This window comes from Gadus macrocephalus, chromosome 1 (assembly GCF_031168955.1).
Source record: "Gadus macrocephalus chromosome 1, ASM3116895v1".
Taxonomy (NCBI): domain Eukaryota; kingdom Metazoa; phylum Chordata; class Actinopteri; order Gadiformes; family Gadidae; genus Gadus; species Gadus macrocephalus.
In genome coordinates, this window is record NC_082382.1 from 11,257,856 (window position 1) to 11,282,387 (window position 24,532).

Here is a 24,532-nt window from a genome sequence, read left to right on the forward strand (position 1 = left end):
CGCATACGATACGCCCGGCCCTCCGTCCCGGTCTGGTCTGGAGCATGGACCTATTGGAGGAGATGTGTTCCGGCCACTGTTGCCAGATTGGGCGAGACATCTGTCCCAATCTGGCAACACTGGTTCCGGCACCATCTTGCTTACGCCCATCCGATTCTTTTGGAAAACAGTTCGGGCGTGAGGGTCTGGGAGTTGTGACTATCCCGGCTTTGATCACGCAGAGAGAGGGGTAGTTTCAAGGAAGTGACGGACTGCACTCAGGGGGGGGGGGGGGACTGGTCAAAGGAAGTTTCCTTAGCGGTGCTGAACGAAACTTTCCCCTGAGCGCCAACTGTGGACCCGGGTCTTCGGGAGAGCAGCGCCGCTGGGATAGAAACAACCGAGCAGCCGGGAAAAGGACTCCCGTATATTTTGCTTCTGCGAGGGAAAGTTCGGATCAGTATTGGGAAGGGATCGCAAAGGAATTTTACTCCCCTTTTCCTCCCCCGATCCTCCAGATTCCCCTTTCGATCCGTGATGGGGAAGGAGCAGGAACTCCTTGAGGCGGCGCGCACCGGGAATCTCGCCTCCGTAGAGAAGCTTTTATCTGGGAAACGACAATCTGCCGGGACTGGCAGTGGCTTATCGGGGACTGGTGGAAGTGGGAACAGCAGTGGTCACAGTGCCGCCTCTCACCCGCTCTCTAGTTTACTCAGGTAAGAGAGAGAACCAGATGCATGGGAGAAGGCAACCCCAGGCCAGCACAGACAGTTGTAGCACAGCACTGGTCTTACCTGATCTAATGTGGTCATCTGAAGCGTGTGATCCATGAAATGTGATTTTTTTTCATTCACTGTATATCATTCCACGTTAACAGCCTTATATTCTACTGGCGGGGAACTGCATCTTATTGTAACAACAGTGTAAAACCTGACCAATGCTACCACATACACAGGCATTGCAATGCTTCTTTGTTAGCTTCCACCCCTCACCAGTCCTACTGTATTTATGCCTACTCACCATCCATTCAAACGCCGTTGTTTTTTATTAGGTTATTTTTCTTTAACCGTCCTCGCTCTGATTTTGACCTGGTATTAATAATTCAGGGGTGCATCGTCTGATAACATTTTGAGAGCGGGCGGTGGGCTTCCGTGTGTTGGTCTTGGTCGGATTAAACGTAATCTTGAAAGCCATTGACATGATGCATCCACAACAACTTCACACATGTTATACTGTGGTCTGTTTCCGTCCATCACTGGTAAATGTGGAAGTCGTTCCATTTTGAGATAGTTCTTTTAAAATGATATTTCTTCTTGCAAAGTTAGGGTATGTGCACACTAGGCACATGATGAAGATCCTTTCCCACTGTGTTCAAGGTGCTGCTCATTCCTGTCACCAAACGTAGGTGCAGTGTGGAATACTCTTGCATTTGCACCGGTATTCTAGGTCAATATTTCAGATGTAGTCGTATGCAATATACGTGTGTAATCACCTTCTGCGTGAATTTGGTTACCAGATTTTTAAAAAATACTTTTGCTTTCCATGGGGATGTGTGTGTGTGTGTGTGTGTGTGTGTGGGGGGGGGTAGTAGAGGGATGGATAGGACGACATGGTACACACATAACCTAGTCGAATTCAGTGATCATGTGGTTTAAGAATGCTAATTTATCATGTATATTTATTAATCTACTTATACTTAATTATATGCAGATTAAATGCTTTTAGCCTCCCAACTCATCTTTGGCTTTTCAAACCCTTTATGGCAATAATACATGAGCTGTTTCCTTTAAACCCTGCTTGTAATGCCATGCCATGTCATGTGCAGTTACAATGGATGTCCATCAAAAGCCACTGACATCCCCTTCTGCTTTCCTCCTTCGTATGGAAGTGCTCCTTTACTGTACTAGGTGATTTATTATTGCTTTACTCATAGCAGAAAGTACGATGTTCTTAACATAATTACATCAAACCCGCATAATCGGAAATCCAATTCCGGAGGGAGTTGATGGCATGCAGTCAAGCCCCCCATCTGGTAGATATGTGGGCTCACGGAGACGTCTACCGTCTGACAGCAGTTGTCTTGGAGCATAATTAGGGAGCGCGTCCTTAAAGAAATAAGCTGTTGATTGGAGCACTTTGTCTACTTTACGTTTGAACATGGAGGTCTATAAGGACAGTCTCTAGCTGCAAGGGCCCTTTGAGACAACGCAGTGTTATTGACCACAGAATGGCCCGGGGAGGTAGCAGCTATTGCGTTGGACATTTGATTTAGCATGTTCAATCGAAATGCCACTTCACTTATTGACCTCTGTCTCTATTCATTCTTTCTCTCTCCTCAGACCACGTTGGTAAGAAACTAGTTTGGTGACTGCGGTGGAGCAAACGTCTTTAATCCTATTAGAGCAGATTGGATCAGACGGTTTCCACAAGCAAATTTCAGTTCCTTCTGTTTTGCTCAGATGACTGGTAGCATAAGTAATAACGTGCATGTGGTATAGATCACAACTGTGACTCTAGTTGCTTTTCATTACCAGATGGGCAAAGGGTGAACTCACAATCTAAAATTGTATCTGACTTTTAAATGTAAAAATGTGTGTTGTGGTTACTAACAGCGGACCTGGAATGGCAGCAGGACAAGAAGGTCTTTCAAAACACTATTCAACGACTTCTTTACAGAATAGGAGCGGACCCCTGGAGACACCGTGATCTCAGTGTTTTGGAGTAAACACCGTCATCTTTATGTTGAAAAGCAGCGCTACAGAGACTGGGCTAGCTTGTTGGCGTTCCTAGTGAGGAATGGGGTGCATGTCAAGACTTGTGTTGTCTTTAGGAACACAGGCATTACAACAGCTTGGCCCCATGGAATGCCTGCCTACCCAGGGAGGCTGCGTTATGGCGTCACATTAACCTCCAGCATATTTACTACTGGGACCCTAAACATTTGTTCCAGCCACTTATAACAGGTTTGGCATGGCAGGGAGAGGCAGGGAGAGTGCCATAGTCTTGGCTCCCAATCGATCAGTGCAGGAAGTGGTTCTATGTTGCTGCAGACAGTGTTGCAGTAATTTACTTTGGTGGTTAGTTTTTTCTATCAATAACAGCAGAGTTCTTGATATTAAATGAATAGATGGCACATATTTTCTCCTCACAATGTTTTACATTTGGAATATAAGTCTGAATCGTTGAAACCCACAACACACAAACCTATGTTCTCGAAACTGTTTATTTGGTGAAAATACAAGACACCCTGATATTCAGTGCTGGACATGGTTAGAATTCCACCCCCTCCTAGAAAAATCTTCTTAACAGTATGTTTGCACTTGAGCCTTCTTCCCAAGCTGAAGGAAAGGCCCATAGGGAAGGCTCATAGGAAGGGCCCATAGGAAAGAGCTCCTCTCTGGCTCTCTACTGGGCCTCAGACCGTCCAGACCCGACCAGCTGCTGGGGCTGGAGGTAGGACAAGGCCATTGGAGGGAAAGCTGCCCTGCAGCACCACTGAGGAGGGACATGAACAGAGGAATGCGTAGAGTTCTGGACAAACACTCTAAGAGCTTAGCCAGATGAAGAGTTGTCCCCCCCTCTGGATTCACAGCATTGGCTTTTGTCCCAAAGCGTGTAATGAGTAGCTTTTCATATTCCTATCAGTCCTCAAACACCCCTGCAGTGCGTTACCATGGATGTTTTTGTTGAAGGTTTGAAACCTCAATTAAGGGGAGGGGAGCCCCTCATCAAAGGGCTCATCTAGACAGAAGAGCGTTTTTGACACATTTATTAATTGAGAGGTTCCATAATCCTCTCGGTTTTGGATTAATGTTTATTAATCATTGCGAGAATTGAGTACAAATTGAATACAGAGTCATGCTCCGTCCATAACTTTAATACGTATAATAACATATTTATTATCCTAAATAAACCAAATGCCTATAATATGTATCGCCACATTTTCTTCCAATTTCCAGAGTTTGTGTCGTTCGTAGTGCACTGCACATCTGCCTGATGGAAAAAACATCTCCCTCCATGTTTATTGACCATTAACTAATGTAGGGCAGAATAACACTGTTTTGCCTCTTATTAGTGCTTGACTTTGTTCTGTACATGTGTTCAGGCCTGTGTGTAATCAATGATCTTCCCCACCAAGGGTGAGGGTTCCCCCCGTTGACGGGGCTTTTAACAGCAGCCTGTCACTCTGTGTTTCTGTGTATTCTTAGCGTGCTAATCTCAACTCGTCCCTAACAGTTAACATGTGAATAGAACTACCACAGCTTGTGTTTGAGAGGTACTGGGCAGTGAGGGCCTGCCCCCTTTGTGTACAGTAGTACAAGCTGCCTCTGACAACACCCTATGTGAACCCAGTGTTGGCACGGAGCCGCCTGGGTGGTGTATAACATTCATCAGGGGTTGACCTCTGACCTCGAAAAAAAGAGTTGGTGCAGTGGTAGCCAGGCCATCTAACACCTCTGTGTTCGCAATCAGCATCTGAGTTGGAGATGCTCTGCTCACAACGTTATGCATTGTTGTGTTAACGACCCCCCCCATTTGTGTGAACTGAGAAAGCAAACGGAGGGGGTGGGCTCTAGGACCCAGGGGTATATGGATCTTCCGGCCTGTAAGGAGGAATTCCACACATGTGAGACTGAGGACGGAGAGAATCCGTGGCAGGAGCGGGGTGCAAGAACCTACAGGCGAACATCCTCATCCACGGGCAGCAGCATCCCTTGTTTACTTGTAGTGTTTTGCCAAGAACAGATTGAATCCAAGCGATTTCCTTTCCCAAAACGTCACTCTCCATTAAAATGAGCCTATACATCTTTTCCTGTCTAGTGGCATGCTGAAATTGGGTATTTTCTATTAAGCTACTGCACACAACTGCTGTAATACATTGCCGCCACTCCCCTTAAAGTTACTGTGGTCTAAACAAACAAAATGGTGACTTTCTGCAAACAACAATATAAACCCCCGACCCCGCCCAACCAGCCCCCTTATAAACAAACTTAGCAGTGTTGGATGGACCTTGCTTTCACCTTAGCTGACAGAAAGCTTTTAAATAACATGAGAAATGGGAAGGATAATGGTCATGGCATGGCTGGTGACGACTCCCCTCTCCCTGTCCCGGTCTCCCCCCATTCCTGCGAAGCCCGACACATGTATGTCTGTGTTTGTGGTGTTGTGTTGACGTGGCAGCCTCGAGTCCTAGACAGTTCTCCCTCGTCCCAATAGGCTGATGGCTGGTGTCTTTCTCCCCTCTCCGCCCTCTCTGCACTCGGCAGTCTGGTAGCCCACCTGCTGGGTGGGCGCCTGCCCCCACAACGAGGACAGACATCAAATATGTTCTGTGGAGGAGGGGGTGTGGGTTAAGGTACTACACTACAAGTTAGCATGCACAAAAAGCAATGTTAGCCTAATGCCCTAGCTAGGCTCCGTATTATTTAGTTATTTGTTGGAACTGTGAAAGTGCTAAGTTGAAGCGACGAGGGGCATTAGTTAATGTTTAAGTGTGTGTGTGCGTGTGCATGTGCATTTGGATTTGTATTCTAGACTGGAGGTGACTAAGTGGGCCTATTTTGGCAACAGGCCAGGGCCAGCAAACAGTCTGGATCAAATCATGTCTGGACATACTGTGTGTTTCTACATGTAGCGGTAGTCGACTCGGCAGTTATGTCTTATAAGAAGCCTAGTTTTGGGTTTGGGAGATTGAAGAAAATAGTAACAGTAATAACAATGGATCCAGATAAGACCTGATACTAGTAATCCATGTAATGGGTGTCGACCCAGCAGTCTAGTCATGTGTTCTGGACTGCCAAGGAAAGAGTGGTCATCATAAATTGAAACATGAAATAAGGCCAATGATGTGAGTTTAGTTAGAAATTAGGCCCTCTAAAATCAGAACTGGGTTGTCAGCATGACTCAAAATAACCATCTGTCCATCAGGCAGGAGTTTAGCTGCCAAATAGTAGCTCGCCAATTAAACCGAAAAAGTGTGTGTGAGAAGTGAGGGGCTTGGCTTGTGCTATACAGGTTGACAGAACAAGTGTGGACCGCTTTTTGGACAGGCGGGGAATGACCTGCTTTTTTCCCCCTCTCTTTCCTCACCCCTTCTGTCCCCCCCACCCCCAAAATCCCCGTCCCTTACATATTTTATTCTTTATCTCTGGGACTGTTCTGTTCTTTTTTTTTTTCTTACCCCTTCTTTTTTTTTAGCACCAATTTGGTGGCAGTGTCGCCAATGTATTTCATCCGCCACGATCTGGATCTGCTGTGAGCGTTTAGAGCGCACATGGCATAAGCTGTGTCTTCAGACCTCCTGCTATAACGCAGATGCTCTGTGAATTGCTTAATCAGGTCTGGTCGATTCGGTCCAAAAGAAAGTCAACTGCCACCGTCACACACACACAGCGACTTGGATGCAAATGTATCATCCAAAAGAAAGTCAACTGCCACCGTCACACACACACAGCGACTTGGATGCAAATGTATCATCGCAGATGCCAAATGCAAATATACTTTTTTTTTGACCTTGCTATTCTGGGATATGCTTACAGTATATAAAAAAGAAAAGGATGTGTTGCTCTTTGGCTTAATGTGAAAGCAAAATTTCGAGAGTTGACACTTTCTGGGAAGTTGCGGCAATGAGTGGTTCCTCTTTACACCAGAAAACCTCAAGCCTTTAATAGTCATTAGTCCAGCCATGTGCGTTAAGCCATCCCACAAATATCTCCTATAACCCATTAATTTTTGTGAACGTATGCAAGATTGTATTTTTCATTCAGTTTCAGTCTACATAGGCTAGCTCCTTCTTCTGTTTTTAGTTTCCAGTTGAGTACTAACACTTGTCGAGTGCATAGTGTGCAATTGGAAGTTATCAGAAGACGCGGATGTCACGTTCATGTTCGCCGTGCTGAGTCAAACGTGTTGTGTAAGTCCACACAGCGGCCGTTTGGACAATGTGGATGTCAGCCAACAGCTGCGCTCTTCATCCACCGCTCGGTGTGTGTGTGAATGCTTTTGATTCAGCGCAATCCCCCCAGCCGCCCCCCCCCCGGTGGAGGGGGGCAGGAAGGCCAGCAGGAGGGAGACGTCCTGGCAGGTACTTCAGTTGTCCTTCTCTCAAATTAGGGGGACGGAAGCCCAGGTCGGGCTCGGAGGGTCCCGCTGTGCTACCGCTTGGCAGCAGGGCGTCCGGTCTCGGCACCCGCCAGCAGGGCGCATAATTAGGCCCCGGTTCCCCTGACGGTAGCCAGCCATGTGCCAATCACCGCTGGGCAGGACGCCCCCCCGGCCAGACTGATCCCTGGGAGTCCATTCACACCTCTAATAGGCCGCAGCGCACATCGGTTCATCTGACACGAGGCGGCAGGCTCACCTGGCTTCCTTGATTCTTCTGCTCCGGGGCCAGGAATGGGAATGTCCAGCCTCATCCTTTAGTCAATGAATCCACTCTCAATGTTGCATAGTGCTCCCATTATTGTTGGTAATGTTGTTTTTAATTTTTTTGCAATGCTGTTTATTCAGATTTGTCCGATTTTTGATTTGACATTTGAAGAAATGCCGCTTATTATGTGTTCACAAATTCATGGAGGATCGATCATGTTACCGGTCAGTGTACCGCTTGAGGACTAATTATCTGTTCTCGGTAATGTATTACTATGTAACAAAGTGTGGTGGCCATTTTTCAAGCCACTCTCCCCTTTTCTTTATGATCAAACTGCTTAATAGTTGGCAGGGTGCATAAGACTACAACTTGGGTGTCTGCCCAAGTTACAAGGGTACTTGCATAAACCCCTGCACAGACGACGCAGAAACCAAGGAATGCTGATATGCTTCCTGCTCTCTTATTGGCTGTGCTTTGTACGACACAGAATTACAGCCCCCCAGAATCTCTTTCAAACTCCTGCCTCATCCCGCCGATATTCCCTCAGGGAAATTAGGGATTAACTGAGCCTTTCAAACAGGAATTCCTCATTCGGTTCCCATGAATGTGCCCCCGCTCCTCCTCCTCCCAAACCAAATCAACACTGTTTTGTCCGTGGCCCTGCCGTGGCTCCTAAACCCCCAGCCTCCCGCTCTGCCCCTGCTCAGCTGGGAGAAGTAAGAGGATGAGCTGGCTTGCTGGGCTCTGACTCATGGCCATCAGCGCCCAGAGCGTCCGGGTCCTTGGTGAACGCCGTCGAGCCTCATGCAGCCCCACTCCAGGGCTCTGTCGGGGGGGCCTCTCTCTTCCTCTCTCTCTTTCTCTCGTTCTGTCGTTCTTTCTCTCTCTTCCCCTCCCTCGCTCTCTCTCTTTCTTTCTCTCTCTTTCTTTCTCATTCTTTCTCTCTCTTTCTCTCTCTCTCGTTCCCTCTCTCCCCTCGTTCTCTTCCTCCCTCCCATGGCTGTGTGAGATGGCGGTCTGGGTTTTAAAGCCATTTCCTAAAATAGAGCCGTTAGTTATCTGTTGTCATTTCCTCCGCCAGGGCCAAGAAGCACTATTGGTATTGGCCCAATGGCTTTTTTTTCATCAAGTTCACTTTTTCTCGTGGTATGTGTTGGCCGTGTGTTGAATAACAAGTTTTTATGCAACAAAAGGATTGATGCCATTTGAAGAATACCTTCAAAACAGTCCTGGTTTTGTACTCACGCCCCTGCCATGAATCCCCTTGATGGAGTTCGCCATGTTGGACTGAGCTGAAACAGCCTCTACTCTGGGCTCGTGGTTATGTTGATTCACTCAACATTTTTTATTTATTTATTTATTTATTCCGCTTTAAGCCATTACATAACATGTATCTAGGACACCAAGCAGAGGTCCGTGTTTTTTTTTTTTTTTTTTTTAATACTAGTGATGTGCTCAACGCGTGAAAAAAAAATCCCCAAGTTCCCGCTCCCTCTGGGCTATACCGCCGGCTCTGTTAGGAGGAGCCAATCGGCTGCCTTCTCAGAACCCACCAAAAAAAAGCGATAAGCCTCTGCCCTCACGCATACACACCACCACCCCTTATCTCTGTCCCCAGTGTCTTCTCAGAGCGCCCTATCACAACACCCGATACTTCCTTGTTGGCATTCCTCTGCTTCCGATGAACGCAGTGCTGGATGAGTCACCCAGTAAGGCTGAGGCTGGGGCTGGGGCTGGGGCTGGGGCTGGGGCTGGGGCTGGGAGTTGCACAGAAGGCCGCCTTTGAGGAGCAGAGGGAAGGAAATAAGCCCGGGCTGCGCTGATGAGGAGGAGGAGGAGGAGGAGGAGGAGGAGGAGTGTGGTGGTGCCATCGCCGTGCGTGTCTGCGCTATGTCAGGCCCATTGTTCCAGGGGCTGAGGCATTGAGGAGACGCTCATTTAATGAGATGGCTCTGACTGTGTAATTGCAGGCTGTTCCCGAGCGCCATTATGGTGTAAAAAAGAGAAGCCAGGCATCCATGCTGAGGCCAAACTAAAAATGAATATGCTTATGAGGGGAGGGTCGAGGGGAGATCCTCCCCCGCCCCCCATAGCCTCCCTGACGTGTCACGCTACGTTGGACTGTGACATAATGTGACCGTGCTACTCGCTATATGCAGTGTGTGTCATGTCTGCTGCTGGCCTTTTGTTTGCCTGTCGCTTGTTCTGCGTGAAACACAGGATCCCCCGTTTTGGCTGCTGTTGGAGTTTTTGTACCCTTTGTTGTACTTCTGGCTGACCTAGAATTGAAGCAAAAGTCAGGGCTACTTTAAACAACAACTGATTGATTTGTGATTTTAGTATCCAAAGTTTCTATTGGTCAACGTTCTTTAGGTATAAGTCCAAGAGCTACGTGGACTAAATTCAGGCTACGGTCAGCGATCCACTGAAGCAGAGGTCCCTCATTCATCATCCATGGTGGATCCCCAGCCCTGTATGGCCGGGTGCTCTTCTGCAGTCTTCTGGCTGTTGAATGCACCACAGCTGCGATCCACTGGTCACATGATTTATTTAGGATGTGCTAACTCAAGTCCTTTCAGTGTGTTTTCCTGGCGCTCGCTTCCTAAGCTAAGGCCGTTCCTTTTTAATTACTCTCTCTATCCCTCGCGCCTCAATTTGTTTTTCCTCCCTTGACTTTTGCTGGCATCCCCCCGCTCATCCTATTGCTCTTTACAAATTAAAAAAAAACAAGCCAAGCAGCTGGCTTCTTCCCCTGTGAGACTGTGGTACATATGTATCAAAGAACAGCCATGGTTATATATAGGTTTAATGATGATTCAGCACATATGCAGGGTAGCCCCTGTTTTAATGAGACAGTACGATATCTGTATGAATAGTGCCTGCCATTAAGAAAATAAAGAAGCCTTACGGTGAGGATTTACAGAAAATCTGAGTGGCCCTGTTTGATGGTTTGTGTTCAGTGTATTTGTACAGTGTCATGTCTCCGCTGTGACTTCTGGGATGGCTATACTGGTAAAACCGATATGTGTATTGATGCAGAACCATATCTATTTTCTTCAATACCAGGGCTAGGTGGGTGTTGAGGTCGACCGAGGTGTTTGTAGTCAACAAGTTAAAAAAAGCTGCTGTTGTTGACTTCCCTCTGTCAGTGTTTGCTGTTGTTCCCTTCTTCCTCATTCCGCCGTCTTACACACACACTCACACACACACACACACACACACACACACACACACACATACACATACACATACACATACACACACACACACAACTACCTCTCTCTCTACCTGTGAGAACCATGGCGGGCGACAGCACTCATGTATTCCTTGGCTGCACGCCAGCTCCTTGAGAGACGTTTCAACTTCAGATAGCAATCAGCATAGTGTCGGCCGCTCCTACCTTTACGAGTCTAACGGTCTGTCTGGCTGTCTTCCCGTTTGTCCATATCTCTCCCTCTCTATGACTGTCAGTTTTCTGTTTTACTGCAGACGCGGCCACATGCTTGCTTGTGCAATATGCTCTCAAAGTGTCCTCATTTGTCCTTCTCTGTTCCCCGTCCACAGTATCTGGAGGGGTCCCAATGTGAACTGTGTGGACAGCACTGGATACACGCCGCTCCACCACGCCGCTCTGAACGGACACAGGTACTTCACCGTCTAACACGGGGGTCTACAGCTAGGGTCACAGTGGTCCCCTCGATCACAGGGGGATCCTCCTCTGTGGGAATGACCTTGGGGAAATGGGAATATAATGAATGTACGTTTGTTTGCACGGGCTGGGTTACCATATCATGTTCTGATAAATGAGATCCCTATATTGCGCAGGCAGGTTTGCAAAATATTGGGAAAAAAACAATGGAGATATTAATTTAATATTAACTCTTTACTTTGTATTTAGTGAACTACTTTCTATTGAGAAATACTGTACTGTAAAAGCCTCCTGGGAGGGTTGCCAACTGAATTCCAATTAAAGTGCATGTTGCCTCATTAAATCTATTGTATATATTTTGTATCTACAGACAAACGTCTCCTTCTGTTTTCAGCGTTAACACTATGGGCGCACCTTATGTAGGGCATTAAGGGTAGTCCAGCAGCCTCTCTATGAATTGTCCCACTGGGGTAGTAAAGCTATTGATTGGCTCGCTGCTTGGCCATTGCTATTAATTTGTTTGTTCTACTGTCTAGAGAAGTTAGTTAAAAAAGGGTAATAAAACGCTTGCTTTTATTATAAAGACTACCTATTCCCCTTTTCCGCATTTTAAGCAATTTATTTATTAGGCTGCCAATTCTGTCTCTCTCCCTTTATTGCCATTGTTTGTTTCGTCTGCCACTCTATCGTTACTTTGGTCTTTATCTGTGTTCATTGTTGCAGGGAATCTGAATGAACAGCATTTGGAGTCTATCAAATAAACGTACTGTTATCATGTAACCCCCACCCCCCCTCCACCCACAGTGATGTGGTTGAGGCGCTACTCCGTAACGAGGCCTTCACCAACATCGCCGACAACAAGGGCTGCTACCCTCTGCACCTGGCCGCCTGGAAGGGCGACCAGCAGATCGTCAACCTGCTGATCCACCAGGGGCCCTCGCACCCCAAGCTCAACGAGCAGGTCTGCCACGCGCGGGGCCTGCCGCTGTCTGTGTGTGTGTGTGTGTGTGTGTGTGTGTGTGTGTGTGTGTGTGTGTGTGTGTGTGTGTGTGTGTGTGTGTGTGTGTGTGTGTGTGTGTGTGTGTGTGTGTGTGTGTGTGTGTGTGTGTGTGTGTGTGTGTGTGTGTGGTTGGGTGTCCGTCTGTGTGTTGATCCTGCATTCTGTCGTCACATGCAACAGATAGCCTTGTCCCATCATCGGCTAGACTATGTCGGTGCCTTATTCAACCAGATTGACCATATAATAACTAGAAGGACTAAATATGGTGTCCTATAGGTTACTTTTGAGGTTTTCCTAGACTTTTAAGTCGAATGTGTAGGATGGATTCATTCCATATCAGTTCCCTGAGTAGAATATGTCAGTAGCGAGGCTGCGAGAGTGAAACTAGTAGTTCTTAATGTACACATTTCTTGTGATCATACGATCCCTTAATACTGCATGCACTCCAGCCCACCATATGGTGGCTCTGGATATGGCTATGATATATTTATCTAGCCATGTCAGAAGGAAAGGAGAAGTTGTAGAAAGAGTGTGTGGCCCACCTGCTGCATCGGCCTGCCTGCATCGTGAGTTTGGCCAGACGGATCTGGACTTTCTAATGATTAACTTGACTCTCATGCGAATGTGGATGTGATGCGTTTGTGTTTCCCTAACCATTTTAACACCGTTATTTTTGTTGCTGTTATGATCAATTGTCCGGCTGCTTGCTGCCCGACCAGCCCAGCATCATCTTGTTAAGGATGGCGAGAAATGACCCATGATGATGACATTGTCTGCCATTGATTTATGTCTGGCTGCCAAATTTACAAAATGTGCAATTTGGTGGGTGATGTCGGCATGACTATCGCATGGGTATCATCGTGGGTCATTTCTCCCAGCCTGGTCATGACGTCAGTTTGATTATTAACCCATTGATTTCTATTATAGTTTGTTTTGATTAAGTTTGATTTAATTTTGCAACAATCATTCATTCATTCATGGCTTATCTGACTGTGTAAGACAAAAACTTTGTCTTATACCCTCTCTTCCCCCCCCCCCCCCCCCCCCCCAACCTCCTCTTCCAGAGCTCTGTAGACCCTAGAGAGTCCAAACGATGCGGGCCCTTTGACCCCTATATTAATGCCAAGGTGTGTACACGGAGCTCCCAGCCGACCACTCCCCCCTTATTTTTTTACACGCTCCTCTTTCCATTCCTGCTGGCCCCGGCTCCACCTACAACCCCCGTCCGCCCCGTCCCCCCCTCTGCTTACCATGCCCCTCTGCCTGGTCTGCTGCTGCTGCTGCTGCTGCTGCTGATGCTTGCACTCGTCTCCTCTGCAGCAGTAATATGAGCCGCCCGGCGCTTTAAACGGCTCGTTATCACTTCAGTCAATCTGAGTATGCGGTGCTGAGACGTATCGTACTGCCGACACGAACTTCCCATAGTTGTTGTGTGTGTGTGTGTGTGTGTGTGTGTGTGTGTGTGTGTGTGTGTGTGTGTGTGTGTGTGTGTGTGTGTGTGTGTGTGTGTGTGTGTGTGTGTGTGTGTGTGTGTGTGTGTGTGTGTGTGTGTGTGTGTGTGGCGGTTGAGGAGTCTTCCGTGGTGTGTTGACTCTGTGTTGCGGCCCTTGCCACCAGCCACTCTCAGTGTCCGGTGTTGTTCCCACTGGTGCGTGTTGTGATGTTGCCCAGGCCGGCCCCCTCTCAGTGGGATCATCTGCCGCTGTGTGCAGACCCTCATTATCCGCCTCGCGAGTACGTGATAACAACGAGATCCCCTAGGAATACAGCGGGACTCGCCCGCACTGGATGCGGACTCCCTGTTGAAACAATCCTCTTGACGCGTCAACGGTCGTTATTTATACCCTTCATGGACGGTAAGAAGAGCAGCACTGCGGCCGCATGGTCACACTTGTACCCACGGTGTGCCGACTCGGTGGTGGCGCTCAGCTGTGTCCTTGTTCTGCAGTGTAAACAGATGAGGGGTGAACCTTCACGTCTACGGTGTGTACGTCAGCATTACACACACAAATCTGGACCTGGTCATCCGTCTCGGGGGAGTTGATGATGGGGAAGTAGTGTACGACTGAAGTAGTGTACGACTGAAGTAGTGTACCGCTACAGGATAAAAGAATGGGCTGTCTCTTAAGTTGTAACCTAGTTTTTACAGATGTGACAAATACTGTGTGCAGCGCCTCATCGCAGGGACTGTTAAGAAGAAACGGGGCCAAGTGATATTGCAAATGCTTTTTTTCTTTTCTGGGGTAGACCGGTCTACAGACTGAATTATAGATGTCATATTATGAATAAATCAGACGCATGGATGCACTGGGATCTACTGGTACCACCACTGGTGCTGGGAGTTGCATCATAACGCTTAGAGTGAGTTTGTGTGTGTGTGTGTGTGTGTGTGTGTGTGAGAGAGAGAGAGACAGAGAGCGTTGCATTCTGTCTTTTACTAGAGTGAGACATTGCAGAAGAAAAAGAAGAAGAGCATAGCTGTGTAAACATCTATCAGCGTTAAGAGTGTGTGTCTCTGTGTGTGTGTGTTTGTGCGCACTTGTGTGGCCGACATTCAGCCTCTCCCTCTCTGTGGTTATCCTTGTGAGTGTGCCAAGGATGGGGGAAAAAGGAGGTGGGACGTCGCCATAGTAACCGTGTCACGGCTGATTGGTCGTGCCGTGGCGTTGAGTGACCCAGTGGAGGGAGAGAGCGGGAGAAAGGGCGAGAGACAGAGGTGAGGTGGTGTAGGTGGGGGAGTGAGCTAGACGGACAGGAAAAAGGTGAGGTGGCGAGGGGTGGGGGAGAGACGGGGAGCTCTGGATCCTAACTGGGCTACTGCAGCCCCTGCAGGGCGCTACCGCGTCCCCTGGCCCGGTCCACTTCGGTCCGTGTGTATTCTAGAATACACACGGACCGAAGTGGACCAGGCCAGGGGACGCGGTAGCGCCCCTGCAGGGCGCTACCGCGTCCCCTGGCCCGGTCCACTTCGGTCCGTGTGTATTCTAGAATACACACGGACCGCGTATTCTAGTCCAGAGCCGTTCCACAGCGAGGTCTGATCCCGACGAGCCTCTCCTCCAGTGGTGCTTTGATAATAGAATAATGATGAAAACATAGTGAAACGGTGCTTCGGCGAGAGCAACCTTCGAGAACGTCTCCTCCAGTGTGTCTGCCCCACTTAGCTGAATAATGAATGAATATTTATCTACCGCCTAAATTAATTGGGTTGCAAATACAATTCCAGTGCTGGGGCTTTTATTTACTGAACATCATGTGCTCTTAATAAATCTACGGAAGGTTACCTTCCCTGTCTCGGGGGAAGCAAACCCATCAGCAATGCCCTTTTTATTTTCTCCTCTTTCCATGCTTGCAATATAGGTCACCTGTCTAATGCAATATCCCCATTAGGTCACTGGGCCTGACCTCGGATCAGATGTTTGGGGATTGCACATGTATGCGCCGACAGCGTCATCATCACCGGCCCACGCCTTCCACTGACCTCCCATCCTTCGAATCACGCCAATCGTAACGAGGAACGGGTCAAACAGGATATGGCCTTTAAAACGGAGGCTACAGTGTTGATGGGTTTGCTGTTGCGTAAGGACATGGCGTACTATATATATAGGTGGAGACTTGGGAGTTGACCATAGGGTAAGCTGTCTGATGGGTGTCACTCCAGAGGCGTGACGGGGCATAGGACGCAGAGGTTGGTGACGATGGTAATGTCTTCAGACTTCCCCCCTCCCATACAACCTCCATACTGTGGTGCCCGAGGTCTCCTTCAGCCACCAAGCCTACACACCGTCAGCTCGCAGCCGGAGGATATTGCTGCATTATCCTGTGGTTGCTGTTCATGACCGTTGATCCACACCAAAGACATACACCCAAAGCTTGGGCTGAGGGAACATACATTGTTGTTGTTTTGTGTGACGTTTTGAAACGGCTAGTAGCACGGGACGTGTATTAATTCTGAGCGATACACGCAATAGCTAGGAGGGATCAATAATATCTGTGGTTTCGGTGTGATGCAAAGCTCCGATGAGGCTGCTCAAGATGATGCACCACCATCAAAAAAAACAACCCTTGTTTAAGAGGAACTGTGCTTAGCGAGTCCATTCCTCCACGATGTTGTCTGTAGAGAGACGCCTTTGAACGTGCTGTTCCAGTTGGACCTGTCTCGGATTCATCGCGGCATGGCGATCAATAAAGACGGAAGTGGTTTCAGACGAAAGTTTAGCCCTTTTGCAGCGCAAGTCTCATTCTGTTACGCGTGGAGACATGAAAGGAGCCCTCCTCTTGAAATGGCCTACAGGGAGGGACCAGTGATGCGCACCAGTTAGTGTGCAGCTGTAGGCGCGCGTATAACGTGATGCCCTGACCGCGTTGCTATGCTATGTTTTTCTATGGATGACGTGACACAGTGAAGGAGTGCCTGGAACATATTTAGCTCTGATAACAAGGTTCCCTGGCAGGTCCGTTGTGGATGTTATGGGAATACTTGGCTAACGGCAGGATTAAGCACTCCTTAGCTCCTACTGATTAGGCTCGGGGGTTCAGCGCCGTCCTTGAGCGATGTCAAAGAGTTATCTAGCGATGTTATTTATCGCCATAACCGGTTTTATAGACGTAATGTATTATGGTTGGAACATGGGCCCTTAAAAGGGTAAAATCTATAGGTGTGAAATATACTAGGGGAAAAAAAAAAATGCGCTCAGTCTGAAAACATACCTTTAATGACTATACTAACACACACACATACACACACACCACTCAGTTGTACTGTTTTAGAACGGTGTTGTGAGGGCGTCCAGTGTAGACAAGGCAATAGGCCAGTGTTTAAAGGTGATAACTGGACGGACACTATCCTTCAGCGTTAAGATCAAGCTGACCTTGAGACTGCGCGCTTTAACTTCAGTCATGTCACAAGTGACTGTGGCAGCGAGGTGTGGGGAAGTGTGGACAGGGACTCTGGGGCCAAGCTCATGTGCAGCGTAGGATGTCTCTGTTTGGTATGAACACAACCGTAGTGTGTGTGTGTGTGTGTGTGTGTGTGTGTGTGTGTGTGTGTGTGTGTGTGTGTGTGTGTGTGTGTGTGTGTGTGTGTGTGTGTGTGTGTGTGTGTGTGTGTGTGTGTGTGTGTAAGGCAGAGGTATGGGCAACCCTCTCACAATCACCCACTCTTTCTCTCTGGGCTTAGGTCCCCCGCACCCATAGGCACCACCCCAAGGGATACGGGTGACATAACCGCAGCCTGCGTATCACGTGACAGAGGTCACCAGTCAGACCGTGTTACCGTCTCCCAGCGTCGGGGTAGTGAGTCTTTTCTCTCTGTCTCTCTGTCTCTCTGTCTCTCTCGTAGCGTTCTGCAGCATCGTAGTAATCCCCAGATGTTCCTAGTTAGCGCAGGACTTATCAATGGGAGGGAGAGCGGTGGAGACGGTAATCTCATGTCTAACATGCGCCGAGGTCTAAATCAGGCTGCCAACGTTCTCATTGTTCATGGCTGATTTTCAGAATTGAAAAGCTGGTTCTTTCTTGTGGGGGGCGGTGGTGCGATGTGGGCAGCGAGCTCATACCGTCCAGGAAGTGGAGACTGTGCGTTGGGAACGCTAAACCCCATCTCCCAGCTAAGCTCCCTGGTGCAGTTGTGCTTACTCGCATCTCGAGCTCCGTTCTGGCGAACAGACAATGGTGCGCTGTATACGGGCGGCTCCTCACGCGGCCCGCGAGCTGTAACTTGTGTTTCAGGTCAGATTAAGGTCTCTCTTTTTTGTTTTCTCTTTAAGCCTGATATAAGTCTGTTTACGGTTATCTTCCAGCCAGGAACAACCCCAGTCAAAACAAACCTAATCAGATGTCCTGCACTCACGTGGTGCAGAAGTACATGTACTACATTGGTGCATTCAGAATGCTTTGTTCTCGCGTGCTGTTAGTAAAATCTAGCTGCTGTTTTTTCACTTTGAGTGCCGGTGCTTCAGGCTTTCATTAATTATCTTTAAGGCGGTCACATGGTATGGCCCTTGTAGTGATGGGTGCCCCTTCCATTACTGGAAAGGAATGTTCTTATCGTGTGGTTTCACTGCTTTACCCTAAATACACAAAGCAAAGCACTTGCTTTGTGCATTAGATATTTCTACAGGATTTGTGCTCAACCTCCTGGTGTGCATCATCACTCACAGAGGGGGCGTGCTAATAGCTGTTCAACGTCAAGGCGGTTGAGTCATCCTCCAGAGAACTACGCTATGTACGTCTGACCGTAAAGCGCATGACAGAGCATGGTGCAACGCCTCACAGTGCAGACGGGAATTACCCGGTCACCAAACACCTTGCACCAAAAATCAAACGGGGACATAGCATCTGGACATTTTATTGGTCTTTTTTTATTTTTATAACAGACAGCCTTGCAGTGAACTTCCTGATTTGTTTTGTATTGCACATCGGGGCCAATCCATGCACCGCTGGAAGAGGAAACCATGGACTCGAAGGAGTGACGTGTATCATGGCAGAGCCTGTGGAAGGGATTATGAGGGCCCTCCATTAAATCGGCGCTTTGGTCGAATCCTACACCATAGTAGGAGATTTGTTTGGATTATAATTTGGTGGAATCACATCTGAGAGAACGTCGCTGATGTAATGTGTGTGTGTGTGTGTGTGTGTGTGTGTGTGTGTGTGTGTGTGTGTGTGTGTGTGTGTGTGTGTGTGTGTGTGAGAGTTTGCATACTGGAGTTGCAGCCATGCGTGTTGTGTTCATGCATCATTCATGGTTTAAAGATCCTGCCGTTCGTATGTGTACATGCATGTTTGCATGTTGTGCACAGATGCATGGCACGAGTCTGGGCCCTGTGATGTTCACGGCGTGCCTCAAATGGAGGAAGATCCGATGCAGCGTGGTTTGTTTAGTGGACAGAAGGGAACAGAAAGGGAGTACAAGAAAATATGTCTCGAAAACATTAATCCTAAATTAATGATATAACCTTCTTTACTTCATTACTAGTTAATTGAATAGGCTTTATATAATGATCCTTGCATGATCCATGCTCATTAAGGGCTTTACCCTACTATTTGTATTGTAAATGACAAACTAGAGATGCTTCTAGTTTGCACTGTGAATACGAACAGGCATTGCCTCACTGAGGATGCTTGTTAAATGCTTCCTGGGTGTCTTCCCATGATGATCATGCTCTATTTAACCAAATAATTTACTGTCAAAGAAGTGTCCTTCAAGAAATCCTTGTTTTATAGGCTAGACTCCACACCTGGCTCCTCTCTGCTCCAGCTGAGACCGGCTCTACCAGTGGACTATGACCCTCATGATCTCTCCTACCTTTTATTTTTGTCTTTCCCTCTCTTCGCGTCCCCCTCTCTCTCGCTCCCACACACTGGAGCCTGAGCGAGTACCTGGTCCCCATCTGGAACGTGTGTGTGTGTGTGTGTGTGTGTGTGTGTGTGTGTGTGTGTGTGTGTGTGTGTGTGTGTGTGTGTGTGTGTGTGTGTGTGTGTGTGTGTGTGTGTGTGTGTGTGTGTGTGTGTGTGTGTGTGTGTGTGCGTGTCTTTGCAGCTCTTAATAGAATGCTCACACCTGTCCAGAGTTGCCCTCGGGTTCCCTCTGCATCACTTCCTGTCTCCCCGTGGCTGAATCACGGGCACAGCTGCCATCTCTCTCCCCTGCGTACAGCAGCCACTTGACCTGGCACCGTCCGCCCGTCCCTCCATGCCCACCCTGGCCCTCTCATGCCAGCTGTCGGACGTTCTTTAGCTAAGGGAAAGCAAGGGGTGTGTTGGTGTGTGTGTGTGTGTGTGTGTGTGTGTGTGTGTGGGTTGATGTTTGTTTGCTTGTGGTATGAGGGGCTTTCTTTCTCTTTTTGTTTCTCTCTTCCTGTCTTTGTTTTTCTCTCCATCTCATTCATTCTGTTTCTTGTGTTGTGTCTCTGTCTCGTAGTCTTTCTCTCTCTCTCCCACTGTCTCTCCCATTCTGACATGTGTGGCTTTGCCATTTGCCAAAACTAGCACTCTCTCTGCCGCACCCCTACTCCCAATGTTGTCAGTACAAAGGGCTTGTAGGCTTTCATTGACTTAATTATTCAAACCGGTGTCCAGATAGGTTTGGTTCTTTTAGAATGGATGGTTGAAATGGCTGCATGATATTATCAGCCGTAGTGCTCTTACTACGACCGGTAAACAATTGGGTTATTTTATTCGTGCCTCTGCAGTGTTATCAAAGGCAAACATAGTATAGATTATAAAGGGTTACTTCCACAAATTTTGAGTGCAGTCTGACCTAAGAAGTCGGTATTGCAGGGCGTGCCCCCTGCTGGCAGGTTATGGTAAAGACCCCCAAAAAGATTCTGCATAAAAAAGTACAACTATACACCAATATAATGATGCTGTATTTATACCTAAGCTTTCCTTACCTCGGTTTATTTCATCTTGGGTATTTTATATATATATATATATATATATAATATTGCCTCGTCTTAAGTTCCCCTTTGAAGTCACGCTACTTGTTCACATATGACAAAGTTCATATTCATTCAAGACTAAGAGGAGTAAGATAGGTTCTTCTCAGTTTCCAACATTGATGAGTAAATATTGTGGTGGCTTCCTAAACCCGTTTTAATGACTTAATGCTGTGATTATGATTCACAGTTCATTCACTGGTCTGTCCATGTTGCATATCTAATCCAAGGCCAACGTGTTGACTATGCTGTTCTCCTTTATAACAATGGGCTATGATTTGATTGGTTAAGCTCCTAAGGAAAGTGTAGCAATAGCACTAGTCTTTCCTGGAATTAAGACTCCATTACCCATAACCCCTCGTGCCTACAATACTCTGAAGTGTGCATTTACATATTCTGGATGATTTAAGGGTCTTCTCCTTAAATTTGACCGAGAAAAGATGCGACTGAATGAACTGATTTCTTCGAGCATAGGTCTTTGCTCAAAGCTGAACCTAACACACACTCAACTCAATACAATTGCTTCAAGAATACATTGATTTAAAAAAAAAAAAAATTATGTCACAGTGAAAAATGAGAGGCTAGTGAATTATGTGGTGTGATATCCGTAACCCTCCTTTCAGAGGAGCTGCCAGAGCGGCGGTAAAGCCTCCTTTCAAGTTCCCTTTGATCCTCTGGCGAAGAGACACATAGCTTCTGACAGTCTGCCTGGACCCCTCTGACCGACGCAGGTCCCCCCCCCCCCTGCGAACCTTTGATTCTGCTTCACCCCTCTCCCCAGGCCTTGTTACGTATGCTGCGTCCTAATTGGGTGTCCCTCTCCAACCTTTAACTTGTTTGTGGTGTGGGCCCAGGGTACTGATTGGCTTATCCTCTCAAACACACACACACACACACTCCGTGGCTCTCCGTCTCCGTCACATCCTCTCCAGCGTCATGGGCCGCCTTGACTGGGTTCAAACCCCACACCCCCCCCTCCCTCCCCACTGCCCCTCTCCTTGATAACCCCTTTCCCCATCGATCATTCTTGTGTTTTATCTTTTGCCATACTACATGCTTTCCCGACCCCACACTCCCCCACCCCTCCTCCGTCCGAATACACACACTCACACTCGCGCACGTGCACACAGACACAAACACACATTGCAAATACACAAGTGCACAAGCGCTGTCTCACACATGCGCGCGGCGCGCACACAAACATGTGTAATGTACACACCGGCTCACGCGTGCTGGCAATGTCACACACATGCACACACACCCGCAATGTCTCACATAAGTGCAAAAACACAAGTGCACAAGAGCACTGACACACACACACACACAGACGCTCTATCTCACACACACACACACACGCGTGCGCTTACATCTCTCTGCCCCCCCCCCCCCCTCCACAGAACAACGACAATGAGACCCCCCTGCACTGCGCGGCGCAGTATGGCCACACGCAGGTGGCGCGCCTGCTGCTGGAGGAGCTCACGGACCCCACCATGCGCAACAACAAGTTTGAGACGCCGCTGGACCTGGCGGCGCTGTACGGGCGGCTGGAGGTGGTGAAGCTGCTGCTCAGCGCCCACCCCAACCTGCTGGGCTGCAACACCAAGAAGCACACGCCGCTGCACCTGGCCTCGCGCAACGGGCACCTGGGCGTGGTCGAGGTGCTGCTGGACGCCGGCATGGACATCAACTACGAGGTGGGTGGAGGGGGTGGAGGGGGTGGATGTGGTGGAGGGGGTGGATGTGGTGGATGTGGTGGATGTGGTGGGTGGGAGTGTGAGTGTGCGCGCGAAACGAAAGATTCACTTAAGGGCACGATGGATTAGAGGAAGTGGGGGGGGCGAAAGGACATTGCAGCTGACAATGCTTTGCATAGTGTGAAATGTGTGTGTGTGTGTGTGTGTGTTTGTGTGCGTGTATTTTTGGCATCCTACCATATACAGTGTGTTTTTGTGTGTGTGTGTGTAAAGAAATGTTTTCCTGTATTCTACATAATATCTATACACCATGAACTCCATGTATGCCTTCTGCCACTGGATTATAAGTCATACCGCTCTCCTAATGAAGCCAAAAAGACAACGAAAACGACAGAGTCATCAGTATCGCCCCACCTACTGGAGCTTGCGCCCCACCTCCTAGCCCACTGCACCCTAAACGTTGCCCCCCCATCAGTCAGCAGCACAGCCCCGCCACCCACCTCCTGGCGTCCCTTCAGAGGACCAGAGAGACACGCCGTCTGCGCGAGGCCCTCAGGCCGGGCTCCACGCAGGGCCCCCCCCATTACGAGTGGGCCGGGAGTCCGCTTGGGGTCCTCAGCCATGTCATCGTCATCCAGAACGTTGTGCGCCCCGCCGGAGGGGCTCAGGAAGACATCCATTCCACAGCCGACCGTTCAGGCGCTCCATGCCTTGTACTCACTGGCTGGGTGGTTGCGGTCGTAGCGCGGATCACGTTGACGATTCATTTTCAACGCAGTGCAGCGGAGGGCTTGCAACCCCGTGCATCAAAATACATCTCAAACGCTGCAGTCAACCTGACCACGGCGGGACATATTTTGTAACTGTGAGGTACAAACCAGGACTGGGTTGCGTAAAATGATACGTTGCGTCAACTTGCTACGCAATCAGCATGTAGACGTCCTCTAAACTGGCTTTAGGGGGTGGCGAATGCCGGAGCGAGGGGTTTAATCCAGAGATCCAAGTCCCCCTGGAGAGTGATTCAAGCTTGTGCAGAAAGACGGATCTGAAATGTGGATTCCGTAGATCTCCTGCTCTGTGCTAACGCTATAGGCTACATTAACCCATTATCAGTAGTTACCACAATCTCCCTCAACGTGTGTGTGTGTGTGTGTGTGTGTGTGTGTGTGTGTGTGTGTGTGTGTGTGTGTGTGTGTGTGTGTGCAGACGGAGAGGGGCAGTGCCCTCCACGAAGCGGCTCTCTACGGGAAGGCGGACGTGGTGCAGCGGCTCCTCAGTGCAGGTAGGTCCTCCCTCCCTCCCTCCCTCCCTCCCTCCCCCCCGTCACCAAGCAGAAAGCTTAACCCTGCCGCCCTGACACACAGGCACGGACACGCTCTGTGTCTAAGCCACAGTAGCATCATATCTTTTTTTTTTTTTTTTTCACAGGCCACTTTTCCCCCCCCGTCTCACCTCATGCATCACAGAATTATGACGAAAGTGTGTTGACTTTTTGTGTGTTGTCGACTCTCTGCTGTCGTGTGTCGTCTTGCCCGCGGTCAGGGATCGAAGCCAGCATCACGGACATCAGGGGTCTGACGGCGCTGGACACCGTCAGGGAGATGCCCTCACAGAAGAGCAGGGAGATCGCAGCTCTCATACACGGTGAGGGGGCCGCACGGGGGTCCAGGGCTCAGGACGCTAGAGCGGGTGGTCTTCCAACCGGAAGGTTGCTGGTTTGAACCCCGGCTCCTCCAGCCTAAGTGTTGAGGTGTCATGTGAGGCAGTAATTGTCAAGCCCTTTGAGGGGCCACAGCTCCATAAGCGTTACATAAATGCAGTCGATTTACCTCGTAGCAAGTATAAGGCTTCTAGGAGCTGGAATACATGAACTAGTTTCAGAGTAAGCAGGAAGGAAACCCTCGTTCTGGCAGAGGGATCTGCCTACGAGTTGTTAAAAAAGTCAATATCAGCAATCAGACAGGGGTCAAGGATTTAGAACAAACAGACACATTGGCTTCCAGAGGGGCGAGTCTCAAACGCTGTCAAAACCTACTTCCCACTCGCTAGAGAACTGAGAGCAGTTAACTTCCCAGAAACCCCCCCCCCCCCCCCATTTAACAACGTTTTGCACTTTAGAAAAGAAAAGCCCTGACTGTTCCCTTATGGTGTCTTTTGGTTGTTCTACAGGTCACATGGTTGGAAAGCCTCCGGACCTGGACCTCCCTCCCCCGCCCATCCCCCCACCTCAGGAGAGCCCCAGTCCCAGGAGGAGAGGTAAGGTTCACCCCCTCCACACGCTCTCCCTGCCCAGTGCAGGACTGAACTGGCAGCACTTCCACCGACCAGAAGATAAAAACAGCGTTCTGCACACATTGGCGCATTTAAAAATATGGGACCCCCCCCCCCCCAACTGTGTGTGTG

At 48.7% G+C, this 24,532-nt stretch overlaps 1 protein-coding gene across 8 annotated transcripts in view; it reads left to right on the forward strand.

Moving 5' to 3' along the window:
* The first annotated feature begins 104 nt into the window (after positions 1-104).
* Positions 105-24,532, forward strand: part of LOC132470090 (ankyrin repeat and SAM domain-containing protein 1A-like) — a 65,461-nt gene continuing 41,033 nt past the window's right edge. For 2 of the 8 annotated variants that reach the window (XM_060068284.1, XM_060068479.1), the window contains exons 1-8: positions 105-695; positions 10,913-10,993; positions 11,802-11,958; positions 13,062-13,124; positions 21,833-22,129; positions 23,336-23,411; positions 23,672-23,773; positions 24,299-24,385. In XM_060068284.1, the coding sequence (XP_059924267.1) occupies positions 517-695; positions 10,913-10,993; positions 11,802-11,958; positions 13,062-13,124; positions 21,833-22,129; positions 23,336-23,411; positions 23,672-23,773; positions 24,299-24,385 (1,042 nt within the window). In that variant the 5' untranslated portion in view covers positions 105-516. The remainder of the gene's footprint in view (positions 696-10,912; positions 10,994-11,801; positions 11,959-13,061; positions 13,125-21,832; positions 22,130-23,335; positions 23,412-23,671; positions 23,774-24,298; positions 24,386-24,532) is intronic. The other 6 variants (XM_060068562.1, XM_060068390.1, XM_060068815.1 and 3 more) reach the window with 4 other exon arrangements.